The sequence below is a fragment of the Ochotona princeps genome, chromosome 21, assembly GCF_030435755.1.
Source record: "Ochotona princeps isolate mOchPri1 chromosome 21, mOchPri1.hap1, whole genome shotgun sequence".
NCBI classification, from domain to species: Eukaryota; Metazoa; Chordata; class Mammalia; order Lagomorpha; family Ochotonidae; genus Ochotona; species Ochotona princeps.
The window spans coordinates 20,889,654-20,910,659 of NC_080852.1; the positions used below are offsets into that span (position 1 = coordinate 20,889,654).

Here is a 21,006-nt window from a genome sequence, read left to right on the forward strand (position 1 = left end):
AAACTGTTTTCACCTTTTCATTCTGTTTCTCAATAAACATCTAAACAGACTCTTACTCTTAAAAAATTGTCACACTTCATCAGGTTCACATAAAAGCTAATACCGGGGCCAACACTAAGGCACAATGGGTTAAGCCATTGCCTGCAGCACTGGTATCTCCTATGAACACCATTTCAAGTCCCAGCTGCTCCACTTGTAATCTAGATCCCTACTAATGTACCTGGGAAAGCAGGAGAATACAGCCCAAGTACTTGGGCCCGTGTACTCATGTGGGAGACCCAGATGAAGCTGCTGGCTCCTGGCTCCAATTCCAGCCTAGCCCAGCCCCAGACAGTGCAGTTATCTGAAAAGTATACTAGTGGATAAAAGATATATATATATCCAACTCTGCCTTTCAATTTAAAAAATAACAAAAAGGCCCAACCTCTTCAAATGAAAATAACTTGACTTATCTAATATTATGTTCATTTGGCATCACCTTACATGATTCATAATATATGAAAATAACAAGAGTTTTCTTACTTCCTAGCATTAAGGTATCCAGCCTTTCGGGTTAAGTTTCGATTAACAGGAAATTTGGTGGGATCTGGGTCAGGCACATATAAGGGATCACTGGCTACTTCCAAATCCTCTATTGTCTGCTGCATTGTTTCTACATCACTGTCCATTTCCCTGCGAACACTAACACAGAAAACAGATTATTTACTACCAAAAAAAAAAACCTCAATCACATCCACTTATATACTTGCCTTATATATATTTTGTTTAAAGAGAAAAGCAGAGTTAGTTGGTAAAAGTAACATGAATATATTTTGAATAGCTTTACATTTTTTTGACTCAAGTATTTTGGAAACAAAACTAAACCCAAAGAGTAACGAAGCACCACAAATTGCTCTGCGTCTTTACAGCAATGGTTTTCATCTCTCCATACCTTACCCTGACCACATCACTGCTAATGTTTGAACCTGATCAGAACTGCTTTCTGTAAAGTTTTATAGAAAGCAAGATTTATTTAGCATATTAAGTTTTCTCCCATCCAATCCTCACAATTTAACCATAATTCCACTTACAGGTAATTACCGTGTCTTTTGTATTCAGACAGAAAAGTCTAGCTTTGAATCACTATATTTATCGTCAAATTTATGAAATTCAGAGTTCACACTCCAGGGAAAGGTGGGGGGAAAAGCCAGGCAACAGCCACAAGCCACTAGAGAGACTCTCATGGAAGGAAAAACACTCCCTCAGGAAGTGAAGTGGTAAATATTTTTAAATTGTGGCATTTATCTGTCAATGTATCTACTTCATTTTAAATTTAAAGGAAAAAAGTACTTACTTCTGGACACTTGTTCCAATATTAGCTAAAAATTCTTCCAGTTGCTCACTGAGATTTTCAGAACCCATCTTAAAGAAACTTATCTGGGGTGAAAGAGGAATGGGTTGAACAACATAAATATACACACCAAAAAAATTATATCAGCAATTCCCAACATACATGGATTAAAAAACAGAAAGGGGGGGTTATTCCATTTTTATGCATCTGAAACTTCTACTAGACATAAAGCTACCCAGTAAGCAAGATTTAGATCCCACTGATATCCTACCATATTTTTAAACTGCGCAAAAATTACACATGTATGCAAACTATTCATATTTTCCTAAAATATATGCAACTTCTGTAACTGAGCGAGAATAAGTACTCTTACATGTGAAGACATATTCACGCTTCCTAGACTGTATATTTATTTAAAAGGTACGAGTGGCATGAGAAGAGGGGTGATAAGTGCTGGGGTCTGTGCAGTAGGTATGGATGACATGAAAACAGCTGGAGCTGGACTCCGGCAGATAAGAAAGAAGAAAAAAGAAAGAATGCATGATTCACTAGCTCACTCTATAACTGCTCACAAATGCGGCAGCCCCACTCTACTGCCCATGTAATTCAGAAGGCAGACACTCAATTCAGGTCTGCCACACGGGCAACAGACACCAATTATTTAAGTTCTCAGTGCCGCCTCCCTGGTATCCGTTAGCAGGAAGTTGCAGTCAGCAGTTCAAACCAACAGTCAAACCCAGATGTACTCCAATGTGGCACACAGGCACCTCTGCCAGCACCTTGATCACCAGGCCAAATACCCAACCCAAATTCTTGATTTTTAAGGAACCAATCTTATCTATTACCTAAATTTTCTAGCCTACTTTCTTATACGCAGAAAGGATCTAATCACACATAATGGCAAGCAGTTCCATTTATCCTAAAAAAATCTCAAATCACTTACAAGGAAAACTGTCTTCCCAACTTTCTTCAAATAGTACTCCAATGACATTTTTAATATTACTTTTAAAAACTAAGATCGGGGCCCTGGCACTGTGGCCTAGCAGCTAAAGTCCTCACTTTGAACGCCCCGGGATCCCATATGGGCGTCGGTTCTAATCCCGGCAGCTCCACTTCCCATCCAGCTCCCTACTTGTGGCCTGGAAAAGCAGTTGAGGATGGCCCAAAGCCTTGGGACACTGCACCCGCATGGGAGACCCGGAAGAGGTTCCTGGTTCCCGGCTTCGGGTCAGCACAGCACTAGCCGTTGCAGTCACTTGGGGAGTGAATCATCAGACAAAAGATCTTCCTCTGTCTCTCCTCCTCTCTGTATATCTGACTTTGTAATAAAAATAAATAAATCTTTAAAAACAACTAAGATGCAGGTAAGTACACGGATAATAGTTTGGATATACTTACATTAAACTTTATTGGAAGCTTGAAATACAGCTTCTAGAACAATTATAGTCTAAAGCATAATACAGTATTTACCTGAGCTTGCATGTACCCAAGTAGAGGTTCTAACAATGCTATTTTCTTCTTATACTGAAGAGTATTTAATGCACAAAAATAATGCATCATCGTCTGGTGTTGTTTCTTTCTGGAAGTGTACACATCTTCTGTTACTTCATACTTCACCTGTGAATGAAAAGATTAAAAATACTATTACTTATTTAATTTTGAATTATCTTCAATAGTAGCTATGTGAAACAGCCTACCAAGCAAAATGGTTTATCAGGAACAATTTGACATTAATTCCTATTATTCAATTAGAAATCCTTCAATAGGGCCCGGCAGCGTGGCCTAGAGGCTAAAGTCCTCGCCTGGAACACCCCGGGATCCCATATGGGCGCCAGTTCTAATCCCAGCAGCTCCACTTCCCATCCAGCTCCCTGCTTGTGGCCTGGGAAAGCAGCTGAGGATGGCCCAATGCATTGGGACACTGCACCCGCGTGGGAGACCTGGAAGAGGTTCCAGGTTCCCGGCATCGGATCGGTGCGCACCGGCCCGTTGCGGCTCACTTGGGGAGTGAATCATCGGACGGAAGATCTTCCTCTCTGTCTCTCCTCCTCTCTGTATATCTGACTTTGTAATAAAAATAAAATTAAAAAAAAAAAAAAAGAAATCCTTCAATATATTGGCTAAGTGGATTTCCCTATTTTAACTACCAACCTCATCTTTCTCAAAACACCTAACAATGAAAACTTCTGCACATAGCTAGGACCAATACAGTAACGAAACTAAGAACACAGTCTACCACAGAGAGGAAAGCCAGACAACTGTTAGCTCAGCATTGGTCTCCGACATAAGCTAAGAGCACACTACTCTTAACCTCCTGGTCCTCTTCCTACCAGCTCTTCCTCTCCTAATTGCTTTTACTCCTTCACTCGTACTGTAAAATACATATGCCCCCTTGATTTTTTCTATTCACACAATATTTTCTGAACACCAATTGTGCAATACGCACTGGGCTCTTCCCTCTTTCTCCTCTAAAATTCTATCAAATACCAATATTCCAATATACCAAGGACTCAGTGATGATTTTTTGATTTTTTTTTAAGATTTTATTTTTATTGGAAAATCAGATTTACAGAGAGAAATGTCCCCTATCAGCTGGTTCACTCCCCAAGTGGCCGCAACAACTGGAGCTGAACCAATCCAAAAATGTGAGACAGAGCTTCCTCCAAGTTTCCTACATGGGTACAGAGCCCCAAGGCTCTGAGCTGTCGTTCTTGACTGCTTTCCCAGGCCACAAGCAGGGAGCTGGATGGGAAGTGGAGCTGCCGGGATTAAAACCGGTGCCCATGTGGGATCCTGGTGCATGCAAGCAGAGGATTTTAGCTACTAGGCTAGTGCACTGGACCCTCAATGATCAGTTTTATCTCCTGCCTCTCATTATTTTAAAAGGTAAAGGAGGGGCCCCGGCGTGGTGGTCTAACAGCTAAAATCCTCACCTTGAACGCACAGGGATCCCATGTGGGCACCGGTTCTAATTCCAATGGTTCTAATTCCGGTTCTAATCCCAAAGCTCTGGGCCCAGAGCTTTGAGACCCTGAACCTGCGTGAGAGACCTGAAAGAAGCTCCTGGATTCAGATCGGCTCAGGTCCAGTCGTTGCGGCCACTTGGGGAGTAAATCAGCTGATGGAAGATCTTCCTTTCTGTCTCTCCTCCTCTCCTTATATCTGACTCCCTAATAAAAGTAAATAAATCTTAAAAAAAAAAAAAAAAAAAAAAAAGAGCCAAAGGAAACACATCTCCAGCTGGATTTTCATGTGTTTATGTGAAGTGTGTCTGTGTGTGTGTGTGTGTGTGTGTGTGTGTGTGTGTATGTACACGTGATCACACATCAAAATCCTCACAAAACCTGTTCTTCTACTTTCTTGGCTCTCTTAATTCCTCCAGGATTCATGAGTCACCCAACCCATCCAGGACTCACTTTTGATTATGCTTACTAGCACAAGTCTTGCCAATTTTCCTTATAAAATATCTCCCAGGGTTGGCAATGTAATGCAGCACGTTAAACTGTTGCTTGCATTGCCAGCATCCTATACTGGAATGCTAGGTCAAGTCTTGGCTGCTCTGCTTCCAATCCAGCTCACTCCTGAGAAAGCACCGTATGATGGTTCAAGTGTAAGCCCCTGACATGCATACGGAAGACCCAGAATTTAGAAGGCCAAGACTGAATTTTGGGCTTCTGACTTTGGCCTTGCCCCAACTATTATATCCATTTGAGGAATGAACCAGCTAATGGAAAACATGTGTGTGTACGTGTGTGTGTGTGTGTGTGTGTGTGTGTTGGGGGAAGGCAGTATCTCTTCCTTCCCAAGAAACAAATAAATCTTTAAAAATATCTCTCTGCCAGAATTACAGGCTCCATGGTCTGACCGTGGAGTGCATGTGTCAGAGCTGGGCCTCCTCAGTGGCTTAGACGGAGCAGTGGACAGCATAACCAGGTGCACATGCAGGATGTCAGTCCATTGGAGTCTGCAGAGGACACACGGTACAACAGAGGATGGAGGACAGAACAAATCAATCAACTACCACAGCCAAGTGTTGGCAGTAAATATCCAGGCAAACGGAGACTATAAGGTTAGCTATGCCAACAAGTGGATTCTGGGAGATTTCATTGTGCTTGGAGTGGCCAAATCAGCAGTAATTCAGAACTGTTAAACTATCAAAACCTCTTGAGCAGGACCCTCAGAGTAAGCCCAACACCTGGGACACTGGGGTGGTGTCGGGTGGCAGTCCTCCATCCCAGGGTGCAGAGGCGTTTGAAAGACTGGTTGTGGCTTTTCTCCTTTATCTCCCCCCTCCCTCAGATACAGGAAGCAAAAAAAGAATGTGGAAGTAATGATCTCACCCACCTTCCCGCAGCCCTCAACCCTAATTAACTATGTAAAAATCATCAAAACCAAAATAGATACAAATATCTCTCCCAAAAGTATTCCTCTCTCTACTCTCAGTAACATTAGCTAAAACCTTTATTATTTACAAACTATCCCAATAATTTTCTTCAGATTTCCTCTAGTTTTTTTGATCCTTCATTTTATTTTTTTCAATTCTCATGTTAACATGACATTAATACTTAGAAAACAATTCAATACAGTTCACAGATAGAATTATAAGAATATAATGCATAATGATACTAAAGGAGAAGGTATGTATCACACCTTGTCATTTTCTCTTTTTTTTGACAATCGGCTGTATCTGTTAATTGCAGCATCATGATCTGGAAAGCAAAAGCAAATGTTAACAGCAGTACAACAGCACCAATGGGTTTTTACTTGTGTATCTTTCTGAAGTGTGCCAACAAAAAGAATTTCCTACCACATAATTACTGCATTCAAATTTTTCTCACAAATTTCTCCATGTTAACTCCCCTTGAATTGTGTCTGTTTATAAAATTGGCTTAAAAATATATATATATAAAATGCCTAGGAAACTATGTATTAGTGAATTTTTTAGAAGTATTCTAGTACAAAAATAACAAATGATCATTAAAGAAAAACTGGAGCGTACAAGGTAAAACATCTTAGACATTATAAACAGTAAACTACAAATTTACTTTCAATTTTTAAATAGCAGAAACTAAGTAACAAAATGATTTAAATTAGGTTCACTTAGGCTTCTAATTTTCTCCTTTTTTAAAATTTTCAATTTTCATAACCCATCTAGCCATGGACGTGCACCAATAAATGCCTCATTCAAGACACTGACTCAGGACTTACCATTACTGGCAATCTGAAACACTTCCTTTAATGTCAGTATCTCTGAAAAAGTTCAAGGATAATTCCAGTTTAGTGTATTTATGAAATATCCTTAAGTTTGCTTAGAAGATATTAAAGTGCCAATTAAAGCAAAATCAAAACCTTCAAATAATACTTCAACATTCAGATATAGCTACTCCGTATCTTAGCTCGTCTTTGGAACACTACCACTAGCAACAACGAGAGCAGAGTCTCAATCACTGGCAAAGCCTTCCTGAGCCCCTCCTGAGCCCCCACAGCACAGTGCTATTCACAAATCCTAACAGACACAGTGTCACGATTACATGGTTTTTATCATTTGCTCCATAAGATTTCTGAAGGGAAGGAGTAACTTACACCAGTACTTCTCAGCATCTAGTTCAGATATCTACCCAGAGCTCCTACACATATCTGGTGACTAGAAGTGGTCACAGTCTAGGTAGAGAGTAATATGCATCTTACAAGCATTGACCTTCTGATGAAAGTAAACGTAAGTTTGACTTCAATACCTTTCAGGTCTCTTTCTTTAAACTGGGTAATAGGGAACATCATGGCATCAGCAAGTTGAGTTGAAAGAACCGCATGACAAGAGCTAAGCTAGTGAAAGAAAGACCAAAAAGGCCAAATAACTAACTATGCAGAGACATTTATTGAGTATAACATAAATTTAACTGAACCTTAGTAAAAAAAAGTTTTGATACAGTTCATACTAAAAAGCACTAAAAAGTATGTGGTTATTACAAAATATTACATATTCAAAAAATTCCATTAAAACTCTCACTTGGGGAGTGAATCATCGGACGGAAGTTCTTCCTCTCTATCTCTCCTCCTCTGTGTATATCTGGCTGTAATAAAATGAATAAATCTTTAAAAAAAAAACTGTTTAAAAAAACTCTCAGAAAAAAAAATAGAATGACCTTGGTTTGGCAATATCTTCTTAGATATGACACCAAAAGCACAAGGACAAAAATAAGTATACATTGAATTTCATCGAGATTAAAAACTCTTATGCCTCAAGGACACTATCAGGTATGTTATAAGATAACCCATAAAATTTGAGAAAACAATGCCCAATCACATATCTAATAACAGATTCGCACTTAGAATGAAGAACTCTTACACCTCAATAAGATAACAAATAACCCAATAAAAAAGTAGGCAGAATGGACTTAACGCACCATGGGTTAACCTGCCACTTGGAAGGTTTGCATCCTCTATCACAGCAGACCCAGCCACTATGCTCCCAATAAAACTACACAGTAATGAGCCTGCAGAGGCAGCAAGCAGATGACGGCTCAAGTGCTTGGATGCCTCCCACCCACCAGCAGGATGCGTGGACATTTAGGGAGTGAACCAGCAGATACAGATCTCTCTCACACCACCACCACCCCTTTGCCACTCTGCTTTTCAAGTAAATAAATCTTTGTTAAAAATATCAAAAGGTGGGCAAAATATGACACATATTTCATAAGTGTATAGTCAAAAAGCAAATGAGAAGATGCCACCAGAAAAATGCTAATCAAAACCACAATATCACTTCACATTCACTTAAGATGTCTATAATGATTTTTAAAACCATGTGAACAATCATTGGTACAGATACAGAAGAACTGCAACTCTCCTACACCACCGGTGGACAGAAAAATGATGCAGGCACTACAGTTCGATAGTTTATGGAAAACCCAAAATTAGGGGCCCGGCAGCGTGGCCTAGCGGCTAAAGTCCTCGCCTTGAACGCCCGGGATCCCATATGGGTGCCGGTTCTAATCCCAGCAGCTCCACTTCCCATCCAGCTCCCTGCTTGTGGCCTGGGAAAGCAGTCGAGGACGGCCCAAAGCTTTGGGACACTGCACCCATGTGGGAGACCCGGAAGAGGTTCCTGGTTCCCGGCATCGGATTGGCGCGCACCAGCCCGTTGTGGCTCACTTGGGGAGTGAATCATCAGATGGAAGATCTTGCTCTCTGTCTCTCCTCCTCTCTGTATATCTGACTTTGTAATAAAAATAATAATAAAAAAAAAATTAAGCTCTGATCCAAAAACCTCACTTCCAGCTATATACCAAAATAACTAAAAACTGGTCTTCAAGAAAACAAACCTGCACACAAGTGCTCTCCATAGCACTACTCACACTAGATAAAATGTGGAAACAACCTAAATGCTTATCAATAATAAACAAAATGTGGTAAAGCCATGACATGACACTTCAGTCAAAAGAAAAGTGCTTAAAAAAAAAGTATAAAACAACATAAAGCACAAACACATGCTAAGTCCACAAATTCTCTGAATTCATTTACGTAAAATATCCAAAACAAGCAAATCCACAGACAGAGGAAGCAGATCAGGGGTTGCCAACAGCTAGACACAGGCAGGGGGAAGTGACAGCCTACAAGCAGGTTTCCTTTGGGATAATGGAAAGGTTCTAGAATTAGACAATGGTGATAACCCACAAAATCGGGAATATACTGCATTTCAAGGATGGCAAATTTTGCATATATTTTACCACAATTTTGTGATTTAATAAATAAATCCCATTTCATTAGAGCAATATTTTAGGGCATCATCCTAGCGTAATATTTTACTAAAATGATTTATTAAAATAGTTCAAAATCACACTTTCAGCTGTAAGAACTAGAAAAGAGAACTACTGACTCACGAATAGCTTTCACTGCAACAGTGAAGAACAGTTACAGACTCCCCACCCATCTCTCACTGCCTTTCTTCCTCTTAGCTACCACGTCTTTTTTTTTTAATGATTTGTTATGATGACTTAATTTGAGAAATTAAGCATTGTTCAGAAAGAAAGGACTAATAAGAAATGAACACACAAATGTTGCTTGACGGCATAAAAGAAACCACAGGGTCGCGGCAGCATGGCCTAGAGGCTAAAGTCCTCGCCTTGAAAGCCCCGGGATCCCATATGGGCGCCAGTTCTAATCCCGGCAGCTCCACTTCCCATCCAGCTCCCTGCTTGTGGCCTGGAAAAGCAGTTGAGGACGACCCAAGCCTTTGGGACCCTGCACCCGCGTGGGAGACCCAGAAGAGGTTTCAGGTTCCCAGCTTTGGATCGGCGCAACACCAGCCGTTGCAGTCACTTGGGGAGTGAATCATCGGATGGAAGGTCTTCTTCTGTCTCTCCTTTCTGTATATCTGACTTTCTAATAAAAATAAATAAATCTGGACCCGGCAGCGTGGCCTAGCGGCTAAAGTCCTCACCTGGAACACCCCAGGATCCCATATGGATGCTAGTTCTAATCCCAGCAGCTCCACTTCCCATCCAGCTCCCTGCTTGTGGCCTGGGAAAGCAGTCGAGGACGGCCCAAAGCTTTGGGACACTGCACCCGCGTGGGAGACCCGGAAGAGGTTCCTGGCTCCTGGCATTGGATTGGCACACACCGGCCCGTTGTGGCTCACTTGGGGAGTGAAACATCGGATGGAAGATCTTCCTCTCTGTCTCTCCTCCTCTCTGTATATCCGGCTTTCCAATAATAATAAAATCTTTTTAAAAAAATAAATAAATAAATAAATCTTAAAAAAAAAAAAAAGAAACCACAGGGTCTGGCAATAGAAGTTTTTTTCTCCCTGTTCACATTCAGTAACACAAGGAAAGGTACAGTGTTAGGGTAAGGCAGGTTAAGTCACTGTTTGGGAAGTCAGTCCCAGCTGCTCTGCCTCCTAGCCAGCTGTTTGCTGATGTTCCTGGGAAAACAGCACATGAAAGCTCAAGCACTGGGGTCCCTGCCAGCCATATGGGAAACAAGATGAGAGTTCCTACTTCTTGGTTTTATTCTGGTCTAGACCTGCCTGTTGAAGCCATCTGGAGAGTGAACCAGCAGACTGAAGATCTGAATCTTTGTTTTTCTCTCACTCTTTCAAATACGTCTTTTAAATATACATACATACATAAAGAAAACTTGGGACATTCCTTAGACTATAACGCCACATGCTTCCTAGGAAATAATCTGTTTTAATCAGGTAAAAAAAGTGTACATTTCATTTTAATGAGACAGGCACCAAGGTGTAGACATTACTTCTTCAGTAATCTTTGTAATAGAGCTTTACTGAGTCATAAAAGTTCCTAAAAGCTAAACTTGAACAACTTAATTACGAGACTGTTTATTCAAATGGGAAAAAAAAAATCACTTGCCTCATCTATAACTTTTGAAAACTGCTGTAATGTAGAGCTCATAACTTCATCATCACCTCCTAAGGGAAACCGCTGAAAAGAAACAGAGAAAGGTTCAATACTGTAGGTCTCCTGTGAATGATACCATACTAATCTCAACAGACTTTCAAATTTTTTAACAAGTCTGAAGCTGTTATTTAAACAATAAAATTTACATACTTAATAAACACTAGTTAAGATGTTTGCTAAGTAACCAATTAACATGGTATACTACACTAGTATAGTATACACTGTGTAGTGGGAGTTTAAACATCTGGCATTCAGTTCCAGTCCTTTCAATAGCCAACAGTAGGGTCTGGCAGCATGGCCTAGTGGCTAAGGTCCTCGCCAGGATCCCATATGGTTGCCGGTTCTAATCCCGGCAGCTCCACTTCCTCTCTGTCTCTCCTCCTCTCTGTATATCTGACTTTGCAATAAAAGTAAAAATGAAAATCTTAAAAAAAAAAAAAAAATAGCCAACAGTATAAACTTTAGCAAGCCTCCGAGTTCTTCATTTGTAAAAATCAACACAGGTAAACTAGACAACCCATGATATCTAACATTAAATTATTAAAACTATCTCTACATAGTAAAATCTCAGTAGCATATTGTGTTAATTCAAAAAAGCCAAAGGATTCCGGATGACAGTCTATTTGTTCTCAAAGATAATGTATCACTGTACATTTTACACCAAAATCTTGATATACAGGGGCCAGTGCAGTGGTATGGAGGCTTAGCCTCCACCTGCAAGCACCAGTACCCTATATGGGCACTGTTTTGTGCCCTAGCTGCCCCACTTCTGACACAGCTCTCTGCTTATGACCTAGAAAAGCAGTGGAGGATGGCCTGAAGTCTTGGGCCCTGTACTCATGCCAGAGGGCGAAAATGAAGCTCCATGCTTCGGTCCTGCTCAGCTCCAGTCATTCCGGCCTTTTGGGGAACGAACCAGCAGACCTGTCGCTGTCTCCCGTTCCTGCTCAGCTCCAGTCATTCCGGCCTTTTGGGGAATGAACCAGCAGACCTATCGCTGTCTCCCGTTCTGTCTCTCTAAAAATTAACCTTTCAGATAAAAATAATTCTTTAAAAAAAAATGTTGATATACCTGTTTTTCATATTCCTTTAAAAGTTTTGAAGTCAGGTGTGTTGCTGCACTTAATTCATTCTATGGAAAACAACAACATTCAAATGAGCAAATTACTGGTTAACAAAAAGTTTTAATTGAAAATGTTAGGCTATTTTTATTTATTATCCTTAAACATTACGCAACATATTTTTAAATCCCTTACTAATCACTGGAGAGGAAACTAACATTAGAGTACTTTTAAAGGGAACTCAAACATGAAACAATTATTGTCAAATCATGTTCCAGAGCTATGGGTTTTTGGCTAATAACCATTAAATACTTTTAAAATTATAAGTATATCTTTCAGAATCTAAAGATTAATGGCTGATTAGCCCTTTCTAGATGCTAAGACTAGACTATGAAAAGCATTTCATAACACACACCAATATCTGGTTACCTTGATATTACATAGCAACAATGTAAGATGATTTTTAGTTCAGCAATGTAAGAGATCATTTTCAGTTCTTTTTCAGTGATGACTATAACAAAAATAACATTTCTTTTACCCATTAACTCAATTTCCGATCAGAAATCTAATCAAGGAAAAAATAACTATCACAGCAACTTCTAAGTACATAATGAAAATAAGTGGAAAATGAAATTTGATTAATCTCAAACAAAACATATCATAGAAATCAAGTTGCTATTAATTTATACATCTCAAACTTTACACCTATTCTATAAAAATTCTACAGTTCATCTCCTTGTATTCTGGAGCTACATCTAATTTTTAGTCTCTTCTGCTGACTAGGTAAAGGCTAACTATGTTCAAATCCTCTTCTTAAAAAGGGGAAATATTGGGCCCTGGCACTGTGGCCTAGCAGTGAAAGTCCTCGCCTTGAATGCACCGGGATGCCATATGGGCACTGGTTCTAATCCCGGCAGCTCCACTTCCCATCCAGCTCCCTGCTTGTGGCCTGGGAAAGCAGTCAAGGACGGCCCAAACCTTTGGGACCCTGCACTCACGTGGAGACCTGGAGGAAATTCCTGGCTCCCAGCTTCGGATCGGCACAGCACCGGCCACTGCGGTCTCTTGACGAGTGAATCATCAGACGGAAGATCTTCCTGTCTCTCCTCCTCTCTGTATAACTGACTTTGTAATGAAAATAAATCTTAAAATAAAAAAAAAAAAAGCGGGGGGGGGGAGGAGTATTGGGCCCAGCACAGTAGCCTAGCTGTTAATGTCCTCGCCTTGAACACACCGGAATCCCATATGGGTGCTAGTTCTAATCCCAGCAGCCCTGCTTCCCACCCAGCTCCCTGCCTGTGGTCTGGGAAAGCAGTTCAGGATGGCCCATAACCTTGGGACCCTACACCCAGATGGGAGACCCAGAAGAGACTCCAGGTTCCTGGCTTAAGATCAGCACAACTCTAGCCATTGCAGCCACCTGGGGGAGTGAATCAGTGCACAGATCTTCCTCTCTGTCTCTCCTCTTCTCTGTATATCTGACTTTCTAATAAAAACAAATCTTTAAAAAAAAAAAAAGAGGGGGAGGAGTATTCCCTAGGATCAAAAGCCTGGTGAGAGCAAATTTACTAGCAACAGTATGAGATCTTGATCAAACCTCAAAGATCGCTATCAGCGGGCCTTACTATGTTTGGGCATAAAGCGCAGATGTTCAATCATCCCTCACTTTCGTAGTGCTACAAACGACACACAAGAAACTGGAAGGCAAGGTGTGTTGTCAGGGTCGGGCCTGGCAGTTAGGACGACAGGATGCCTGTATTACAGTGCCAGTACCCAGCTCTGCTCCTGACTGCTCCCAGCTTTCTGTTGAGGCACACCCTGACACTTGGCCAATGACAGCTCAAGGACTTGGGTCCCCACCACCCACCCAAGAGACCCAGATTGAGTTCCAGGCGCCGGCTTCAGGCTGGCCATGTCCTGGCTATTACAGGCATTTAGGGAACAAACTAGTAGACCAAAGCTGTCTATCTCATGGACTGCTTTTCAAATAAAATGAAAAATAAATGAAACTATTGTCTTCACTCTTTTTACCTGTGCATCATAAATCCGATGCATAGCTTGATACAACTGGTTCATATAGTTGGAAATAGCTGTAGCATCCTCTTCAAATACACCCAGTAATGACCTTGTCTGTTAAAAATAAAAGCAGTAAGTGTATATTAATATAAACTGGAAAGTTTTTCTCAACAAAAACAAAACTAAACTATTATAGCTCTCATAATTCTGAGTTTAAATCTATCATCTCTTTTGATAATATCAAAAAATTAAGGGGTTTTGTTCTCAGTTTCACATCTTTAGAGCAGAGATATTAGCCAACTACATCACACAAACTTAAGAAGGAACCACAAAGGGCCCAGTGGCGTGGCCTAGCGGCTAAAGTCCTCGCCTTGAACGTGTGGGGATCCCATATGGGCACCGGTTCTAATCCCGGCAGCTCCACTTCCCATTCAGCTCCCTGCTTGTGGCCTGGGAAAGCGGTCGAGGACGGCCCAAAGCTTTGGGACCCTGCACCCGTGTGGGACACCCGGAGGAGGCTCCTGGCTTCCCAGCTTCGGACTGGCGCAGCACTGGCCGTTGTGCTCACTTGGGGAGTGAATCATCGGATGGAAGACCTTCCTCTCTGTCTCTCCTCTTCTCTGTATATCTGACTTTGCAATAAAAAACAAATCTTAAAAAAAAAAAAAAAAAAACCCACAAAGGGCCCTGGTGCGATGGCCTAGCGGCTAAAGTCCTCACCCTGAACGTGCTGGGATCCCATATGGGCTCCAGTTCTAATCCCGGCAGCTCCACTTCCCATCCAGCTTCCTGCTTGTGGCCTGGGAAAGCAGTCGAGGATGGCCCAGAGCACTGGGACCCTGCACCTGCCTGGGAGACCTGGAAGAGCACCTGGCTTCGGATCGACACAGTTTCAGCCTTTGAGGTCACTTGGGGAGTGAATCATCGGATGGAAGATCTTCCTCTGTCTCTCCTCCTCTCTATACACATCTGACTTTGCAATAAAAATAAATAAACCTAAAATAAATAAATAAAGGCAGTATTCCTTCCTAATATGGTCAGATTTTCTGCCTATAAAATGTCAATCACACTTTCCTAAGTGCAGAATTTGAAGGTTTTTTTAATACATTTTTACATTGTTCAGCTTTTTTAAACTGTAAGCATGTAAAAACTACTTGTAAGAAAAATTTTACAAGAATATCAACAAAGATTACAAAACAAACTTGCCTATCAAAAGCAAGCTTTGCTTTCCATTGTGTGTCCCACAAGCAGAATAATTGAAATACCAACAATTACTGATAACTGAAGTTTAAAATCTGAAAAATGACCTTGCACTGTTATTCTAAAACACAACTTGAACACTAAGTTTCTACATTCATGACATAAAGGAGGAAAAGACACAGTTGATTATCCAGGCTCAAGTCTTCTACTTCTCCAGGGCCCAGGGATGTGGAATTGAGACACTCACTCTCACACTCCACTCCCACTCCCCATCATGCTATCTCAAGACGTAAAAAAGCAGCGGACAGAGCTGTAGCATTGCTCATACGGCTGCTGTCTGCAGTGCCAGCATCCCATATGCTCCATTTCAGATCTGGTTCTGCACTAATGTGCTCAGGAAAGTAGAGGATAGCCCAAATGCTTAGGTTCCAACACACACATGGGAGACCTGGATAAAAGCTCCTGGCTTTGGCCTGGCCCAGCCCTGGCTGTTGTGACCATTTGAGAAGTAAACCAGAGAATGGAAGAGCTCTCTCTACCTCTCCCTCTGTTTTCAAAATCAATAAATGTTAAAGAAAAATGCAAATCTGGGGCTCGGCGCCGGCATTGTGGCGTCAGAGTAAAGTGACTGCTTGCAACACGAGCATCTCAAATGGGCTTTGGTTCTGTCCTAACTGCTCCACTTCCCATCTACCTTGCTGTTAATAGTTTGGGGAAAGGGTGCAGGGCCCTGCCATCCACGTGAATGAATCAACACACGGAAGATCTTTCTGTCTCTCCTTCTTTCTGTATATCTGCCTTTCTAATAAAAAATAAATCTTTTAAGAAAGGAGACACATCTACTGGCTCACTCCCCAAGTGGCCACAACTGAAGCCAGGTCTGAAGCCAGATCAGCTGAGCTGACCTGAAGCCAGGAGCTTCTTCTAGTCTCCCACATGGGTGCAGGATTAGGTGCCCATATGGGATCCCAGTGCGTGCAAGGTGAGGACTTTAGCCACTAGGCTACCATGCGAGTCCCGATATCATTTCTTTAAATCAATGAAGGTATTTATTGCAAGATACCAAAACAAAATAATGCTGGAAAGCAAGCTATAATTTAAGGTTTTCTTTATATCTTGGTATTTTTACATGTATACAAAGAATCCTTCAGAATTTTATCACAAATTATGTAAACACAAAAATACAAACAGTATACATTCAAAACACGCTCCAAAGTTCTCTGCCTCAAGTTCAACTCTTACGAATCACATTTTGACTAAAGTGCCATCAATATTCATGCTTTCTCCTGTTATTCGGTGTCTCAGACATGCTCCAGTTGTGTCCCTTGTATTTCCTTCCAAGACATGGATACACAGCAAGTTTTGATGCTGACACTTGCTTCCACCAAGTAGGAATAGATTTCCACATAAAAAAAAATGTTCTTTCTTCAAATAGCTGTTAAATTGATTCACTGTGCTTACTAAAAGGCTACATATGCACCTGGCCAGTACGCGGCTAGAAAAAAACAACCACATATGTACATGTGTAGGGAATGTCAGGTACATTACAACTGACACCTGGGGTAACACTTATTGAAAAACACCAAAATTGAATGGAATTACAGATGTTAAAATGTGGGGAAAAGCACATCTCACAGTCTATGCATATTTTATATTACACAAAGCAGTCCTCACTTGACACTCTACACAGGAAATCAGTAGTGTTGAAAATATACTTTTTTTATTTGAAAGAGTTAGACTTTTTCAAAGGCAGTGAGATCTTCCATTCCTCAGTTCACTCCCCAGTTGACCACATGGGCAGGCCAATGCCAGAACCTTAAACCAGGCCTCCCATATGGGTGGCAAGGGCCTAAACACTTGGACCATCTTACATTGCCTTTGCCAAGCAAGTCATGAGCAGGGAGCTGGATCTGGAGTAGCCAGGACTTGAAATGGTGCCAAATGAGATGCTGGCATGACAGGCAGTGGTTTTAATTGCTTTGTCACAATGCTGGCTCCAAAAACCAATCATTTAAGCCATACCTGTTGGACCGGTGCAATGGCCCAGTAACTAAGTCGTCCCCCATATGCGTGCCCATTCATGTCCCTGCCAGCTGCTCCACTTACAGTCCAGCTCCCTGCTTGTGGCCTGGGAAAGCAGTCAAGGACAGCCCAAAGCCTTGGGACCCTGCATCCCCATGAGAGACCAAGAAGCAGCTCCCGGCACCACACTGGCTTAGCTCTGGCCATTGTGGTCATTTGGAGTGTAAACCAGCAGATGAAAGATCTGTCTGTCTCTCCTCTCTGGGAATGTGTCTTTCTGATAAAAAATTAAATAAATCTTTAAAAAAAAAATGCTTATGTTTAATCAGCTGCATCTGGACTTGCAGACTGACCCTATTTTAATAACCATCTATTAGAAATCAACTCTGATAGGGTAACTGGGAGGCAGTAAAGTCTTCCACAACTCCAGGCTCTAACTTTTAAACACACCAACTGGAAGGCCACTTTTAATTTGGTTTAAAGGATCCAATAAAAAAAAATTATCCATACCAGGAGCTTTAAAAGTGATTATACGGGCTCGGCAGCGTGGCCTAGTGGATAAGGTCCTCGCCTTGATCTCATATCGCTGCTGGTTCTAATCCCGGCAGCTCCACTTCCTCTCTATCTCTCCTCCTCTCAGTATATCTGACTTTGTAATAAAAATAAAATAAATCTTTAAAAAAAAAAGTGATTATAGTCCTTGTTACTCCACTTCCTGGACTCTATCCTAGATCAAACATTTCAAACAGAGGAAGAGAAAAAAATATGCCCAACAGCATTATTCAACCCTCTTTAGAAAGGGAAAATTGTAAAATACTAAGGACAGGTTGTTAAGTCAATTACAGAAACGTGCTATCTTCTGCCTCTTTCACCCACCATGTATGAAGATACATGAGCTATAATGTTAAGTGTAACAATTGCTCGGGCCTAGCCCCTAAAGTCCTCGCCTTGAAAGCCCGGGGATCCCATATGGGCGTCGGTTCTAATCCCGGCAGCTCCACTTCCCATCCAGCTCCCTGCTTGTGGCCTGGGAAAGCAGTCAAGGATGACCCAAAGCTTTGGGACCCTGCACCCGCGTGGGAGACCCGGAAGAGGTTCCTGGTTCCCGGCTTTGGATCGGCACGTACCGGCCGTTGCGGCTCACTTGGGGAGTGGATCATCGGATGGAAGATCTTCCTCTCTGTCTCTCCTCCTCTCTGTATATCCGGCTTTCCAATAATAATAAAATCTTTAAAAAAAAAAATTGCTCTTGCACAATATAATTACATTAAACATACGCTGTTTAAGAAAAAAAAGACTAAATAAAACTATTACTTTGTGCTAATGCCTCACAGGTAACTGTGAGTGTGCATAGTTTTCTGAGAAAAGCAATCATTTCGTTATTTTAGTAATAACAGGAGTAAAACCTACAAATACTAGCTAAAATAAAGAGGGTTCAGAGAATCTGAGGGACTTGCCATAAGGCAGAAAATCCTAACTGGTGGGTCCTGCACAGTAGCCTGGTGGCTGAAGTCCTCGCCTTGAATACGCCATTATCCCATATGGGCACTGGTTCTAATCCCGGCAGCCCTGCTTCCCATCCAGCTCCCTGCTTATGGCCTGGGAAAGCAGTCAAGGACGGCCCAAAGCCTTGGGAACCTGCACCCGTGTGGGAGACCTGGAAGAAGCTCCGGGCTCCTGGTTTCAAATTCGCACAGCTCCGGCCATTCAGCCACCTGGGGGAGTGAACCATTGGACAGAAGATCTTCCTCTGTCTCTCCTCCTCTCTGTATATCTGATTTTCCAATAAAAATAAAACAAATCTTTAAAAAAAATCCTAACTGGTAAGAAGACTGAAAATCATTGGCACCTCCATTCCAGAGCCAGGACTTCCCGTCCTAAACCCCAGCTGTCCCAACTTAATTCCCTAAATCAACATTACCTAGTTCAAATGTGTTGCTTCTGGAAATCAATGTATTGATGCAATTATTTCATTTTTTATTGTAAAAACCAATACTAAAAACCTCATTCTCAGATTGTAAACAAACTCTGTATCAAAAGTCAAGCCATAAATGAGTCAAGAAGTCATTTGTGTCTCACAAGTCCTGGCTTGGGCTGGCTGTGAGCCAACCTCAGCTGTTTATGGATTATAAAACACAACTCAGGTAGGAAAAGAAAAGTAAGGCAATTTGTCAAGATTTAAAAAAAAGCAAAACGACAAACTACACCTCACAAAGACACTCCCACCAAAAGTTTCGCAAATCATCTGACACAAGACAGTCTATAATTCCATACTACAGGAGTCATTAAGAAAACCTCAACTGGCAGTCAAGATAAACCCAATTCAGATGTGTCTCTGTCTCCTATCCGTTTGGGCTGATAAGAGTACATTACCAGTAAGCAACTGGCTTGGAAAGATAACTCTCTGGCTGAAAAAAAAACAACAAATCAATCCTAAAATCAGAGCCCAATTTCAACTTGGCAATTACAACTGGCCCAAATTCCACGGCAGCAGTGATGTCCAGGAAAGGGAGGAATGAGGTGGGGGGCAGACAGAATCGCCTTTTTTCTTCTTTAGACGGAACCTTATCAACTCGTTGAGACACATGAAATTTGTATAGCCTGGACTTCTAAAACGAACGGTGCTTCCGAAATTTTTCTAAAGGAGTAGCTAGCTAATTAGCAATATCTTACATCGCTTGTTGCGAAAAAGGAAGGAAGTTTCTTGAAGCTAAGGCACAGGCCAACATCTTTCCTAAAAACAGCTGATGCCAATGAAAGCCCATCTAAATGCTTCCCTCCCCTCAACAAACGTCCTCGCATCCCGCCGCCCCCCCCCCAAAAAAAAGGTCTAAAACCACAGCAAACCGCACCGGCTTCCTCTCCCCCCCACTGCACCAACACAGAACACGGGGCTTTTATTTTGATGAATTTATCACAGCAGCCAAGCCTGCAGCGGGCGGTGCAGCGGCCGCCCGAGCCGCTCGCCAACGCGCCGTCCCTTGCCCCGCCACGCTCGGGTGACAGCGGCCAGCCCTGGACACGAGCACCCGGGGACGCACACAGCCCTCCCGAGGGGGAGGAAAAAAACAACACGACCCATTTCCTTTCCTAGCTCGCCGAGCCGCCGCAATCGTCTGCAACCCCACTCCCGGGACGGCAGGCTCCCTGTTCTCCGCAAATGACAGGGTCAGGATTTAACACACCACGGCGTTTTGAAAAATAAGAGAGACGGAGAGGGGGAGAGAGAACTCGAGCGCGTACGTGACTGCCAGGCCCACGAAAGGAGGCGGCCCCTCGGTCCAGCCGAGCGAGCCGAGGGCCTCGGCGGCTCCGGGCGCGGCCCCGCGATGGCGGCAGGGGGCACCCGGGCTCGAGTCGGCACCGGCGGGCAACCCCGGGCCTGCGCTCGGCCCTCCCGGCTCGCCCTCGTCGCCCGCGGCCGCTCGCGCCTCACCTGCGGGCTGTCCTCCAGCGTCTCCTCAATAGGCAGCTTGTCGATGCCCGGCATGGTGGCGGTGGCGGCGGCGGCAGGACACACGGCGGCCGCCCACAGCTCCAGGGGCCGGTCCGCGGGCAGCAGAGCAGCAACAGCAGCCGGCCCACGCCCGCTCGTCCGCCCGTCGGCCCGTCGGCCCGTCCGCCCGCTAGCCTGTCCGCCCACTCCCTCGCTCGCAGGCCCGGCCCGCCGACGCCGCCCGTGCCGCCCTCGCCCGGCGCCGAGCGGCCGCAGCGGGAAATCCCGCCCCCTCGGCCCCCTGGCCGCGCCTCCCGGCGCTCCCATTGGCTCGCGGCCACGCCCGTCAGCGCTGGAGGCGGCCGGGAAGTTGAGGCGGCGAGCCCGGCGGGTCTCGCGGGTGGAGCCGCCCCGGTGCTGTGTGGGCGGCGCGCCGCTCGTGGGGATGCGACTCGCCAGGGCCCGGCTCCCTGACGGCGTGCGGGCGCCGGGTAACCAGAAACCTCCAGCGAGGATGACACT

At 43.2% G+C, this 21,006-nt stretch overlaps 1 protein-coding gene across 3 annotated transcripts in view; it reads right to left on the minus strand.

The window, feature by feature from the left end:
• Positions 1-20,635, minus strand: part of APPL1 (adaptor protein, phosphotyrosine interacting with PH domain and leucine zipper 1) — a 43,407-nt gene extending 22,772 nt beyond the window's left edge. For 2 of the 3 annotated variants that reach the window (XR_009247329.1, XM_058678517.1), the window contains exons 1-10: positions 20,485-20,604; positions 13,842-13,940; positions 11,822-11,881; positions 10,702-10,773; positions 7,066-7,153; positions 6,539-6,580; positions 5,981-6,039; positions 2,801-2,947; positions 1,334-1,416; positions 523-681 (exon numbers count right to left, since the gene is read on the minus strand). Coding sequence is in view for 2 of the 3 variants with exons in the window: in XM_058678517.1 (XP_058534500.1) it covers positions 523-681; positions 1,334-1,416; positions 2,801-2,947; positions 5,981-6,039; positions 6,539-6,580; positions 7,066-7,153; positions 10,702-10,773; positions 11,822-11,881; positions 13,842-13,940; positions 20,485-20,538 (863 nt within the window). In the remaining variant the exon portion in view is untranslated. Of the gene's footprint in view, positions 1-522; positions 682-1,333; positions 1,417-2,800; positions 2,948-5,980; positions 6,040-6,538; positions 6,581-7,065; positions 7,154-10,701; positions 10,774-11,821; positions 11,882-13,841; positions 13,941-20,484 lie in introns of all 3 variants that reach the window. The other variant, XM_058678516.1, reaches the window with a different exon arrangement.
• Between the last annotated feature and the right edge of the window lie 371 nt (positions 20,636-21,006).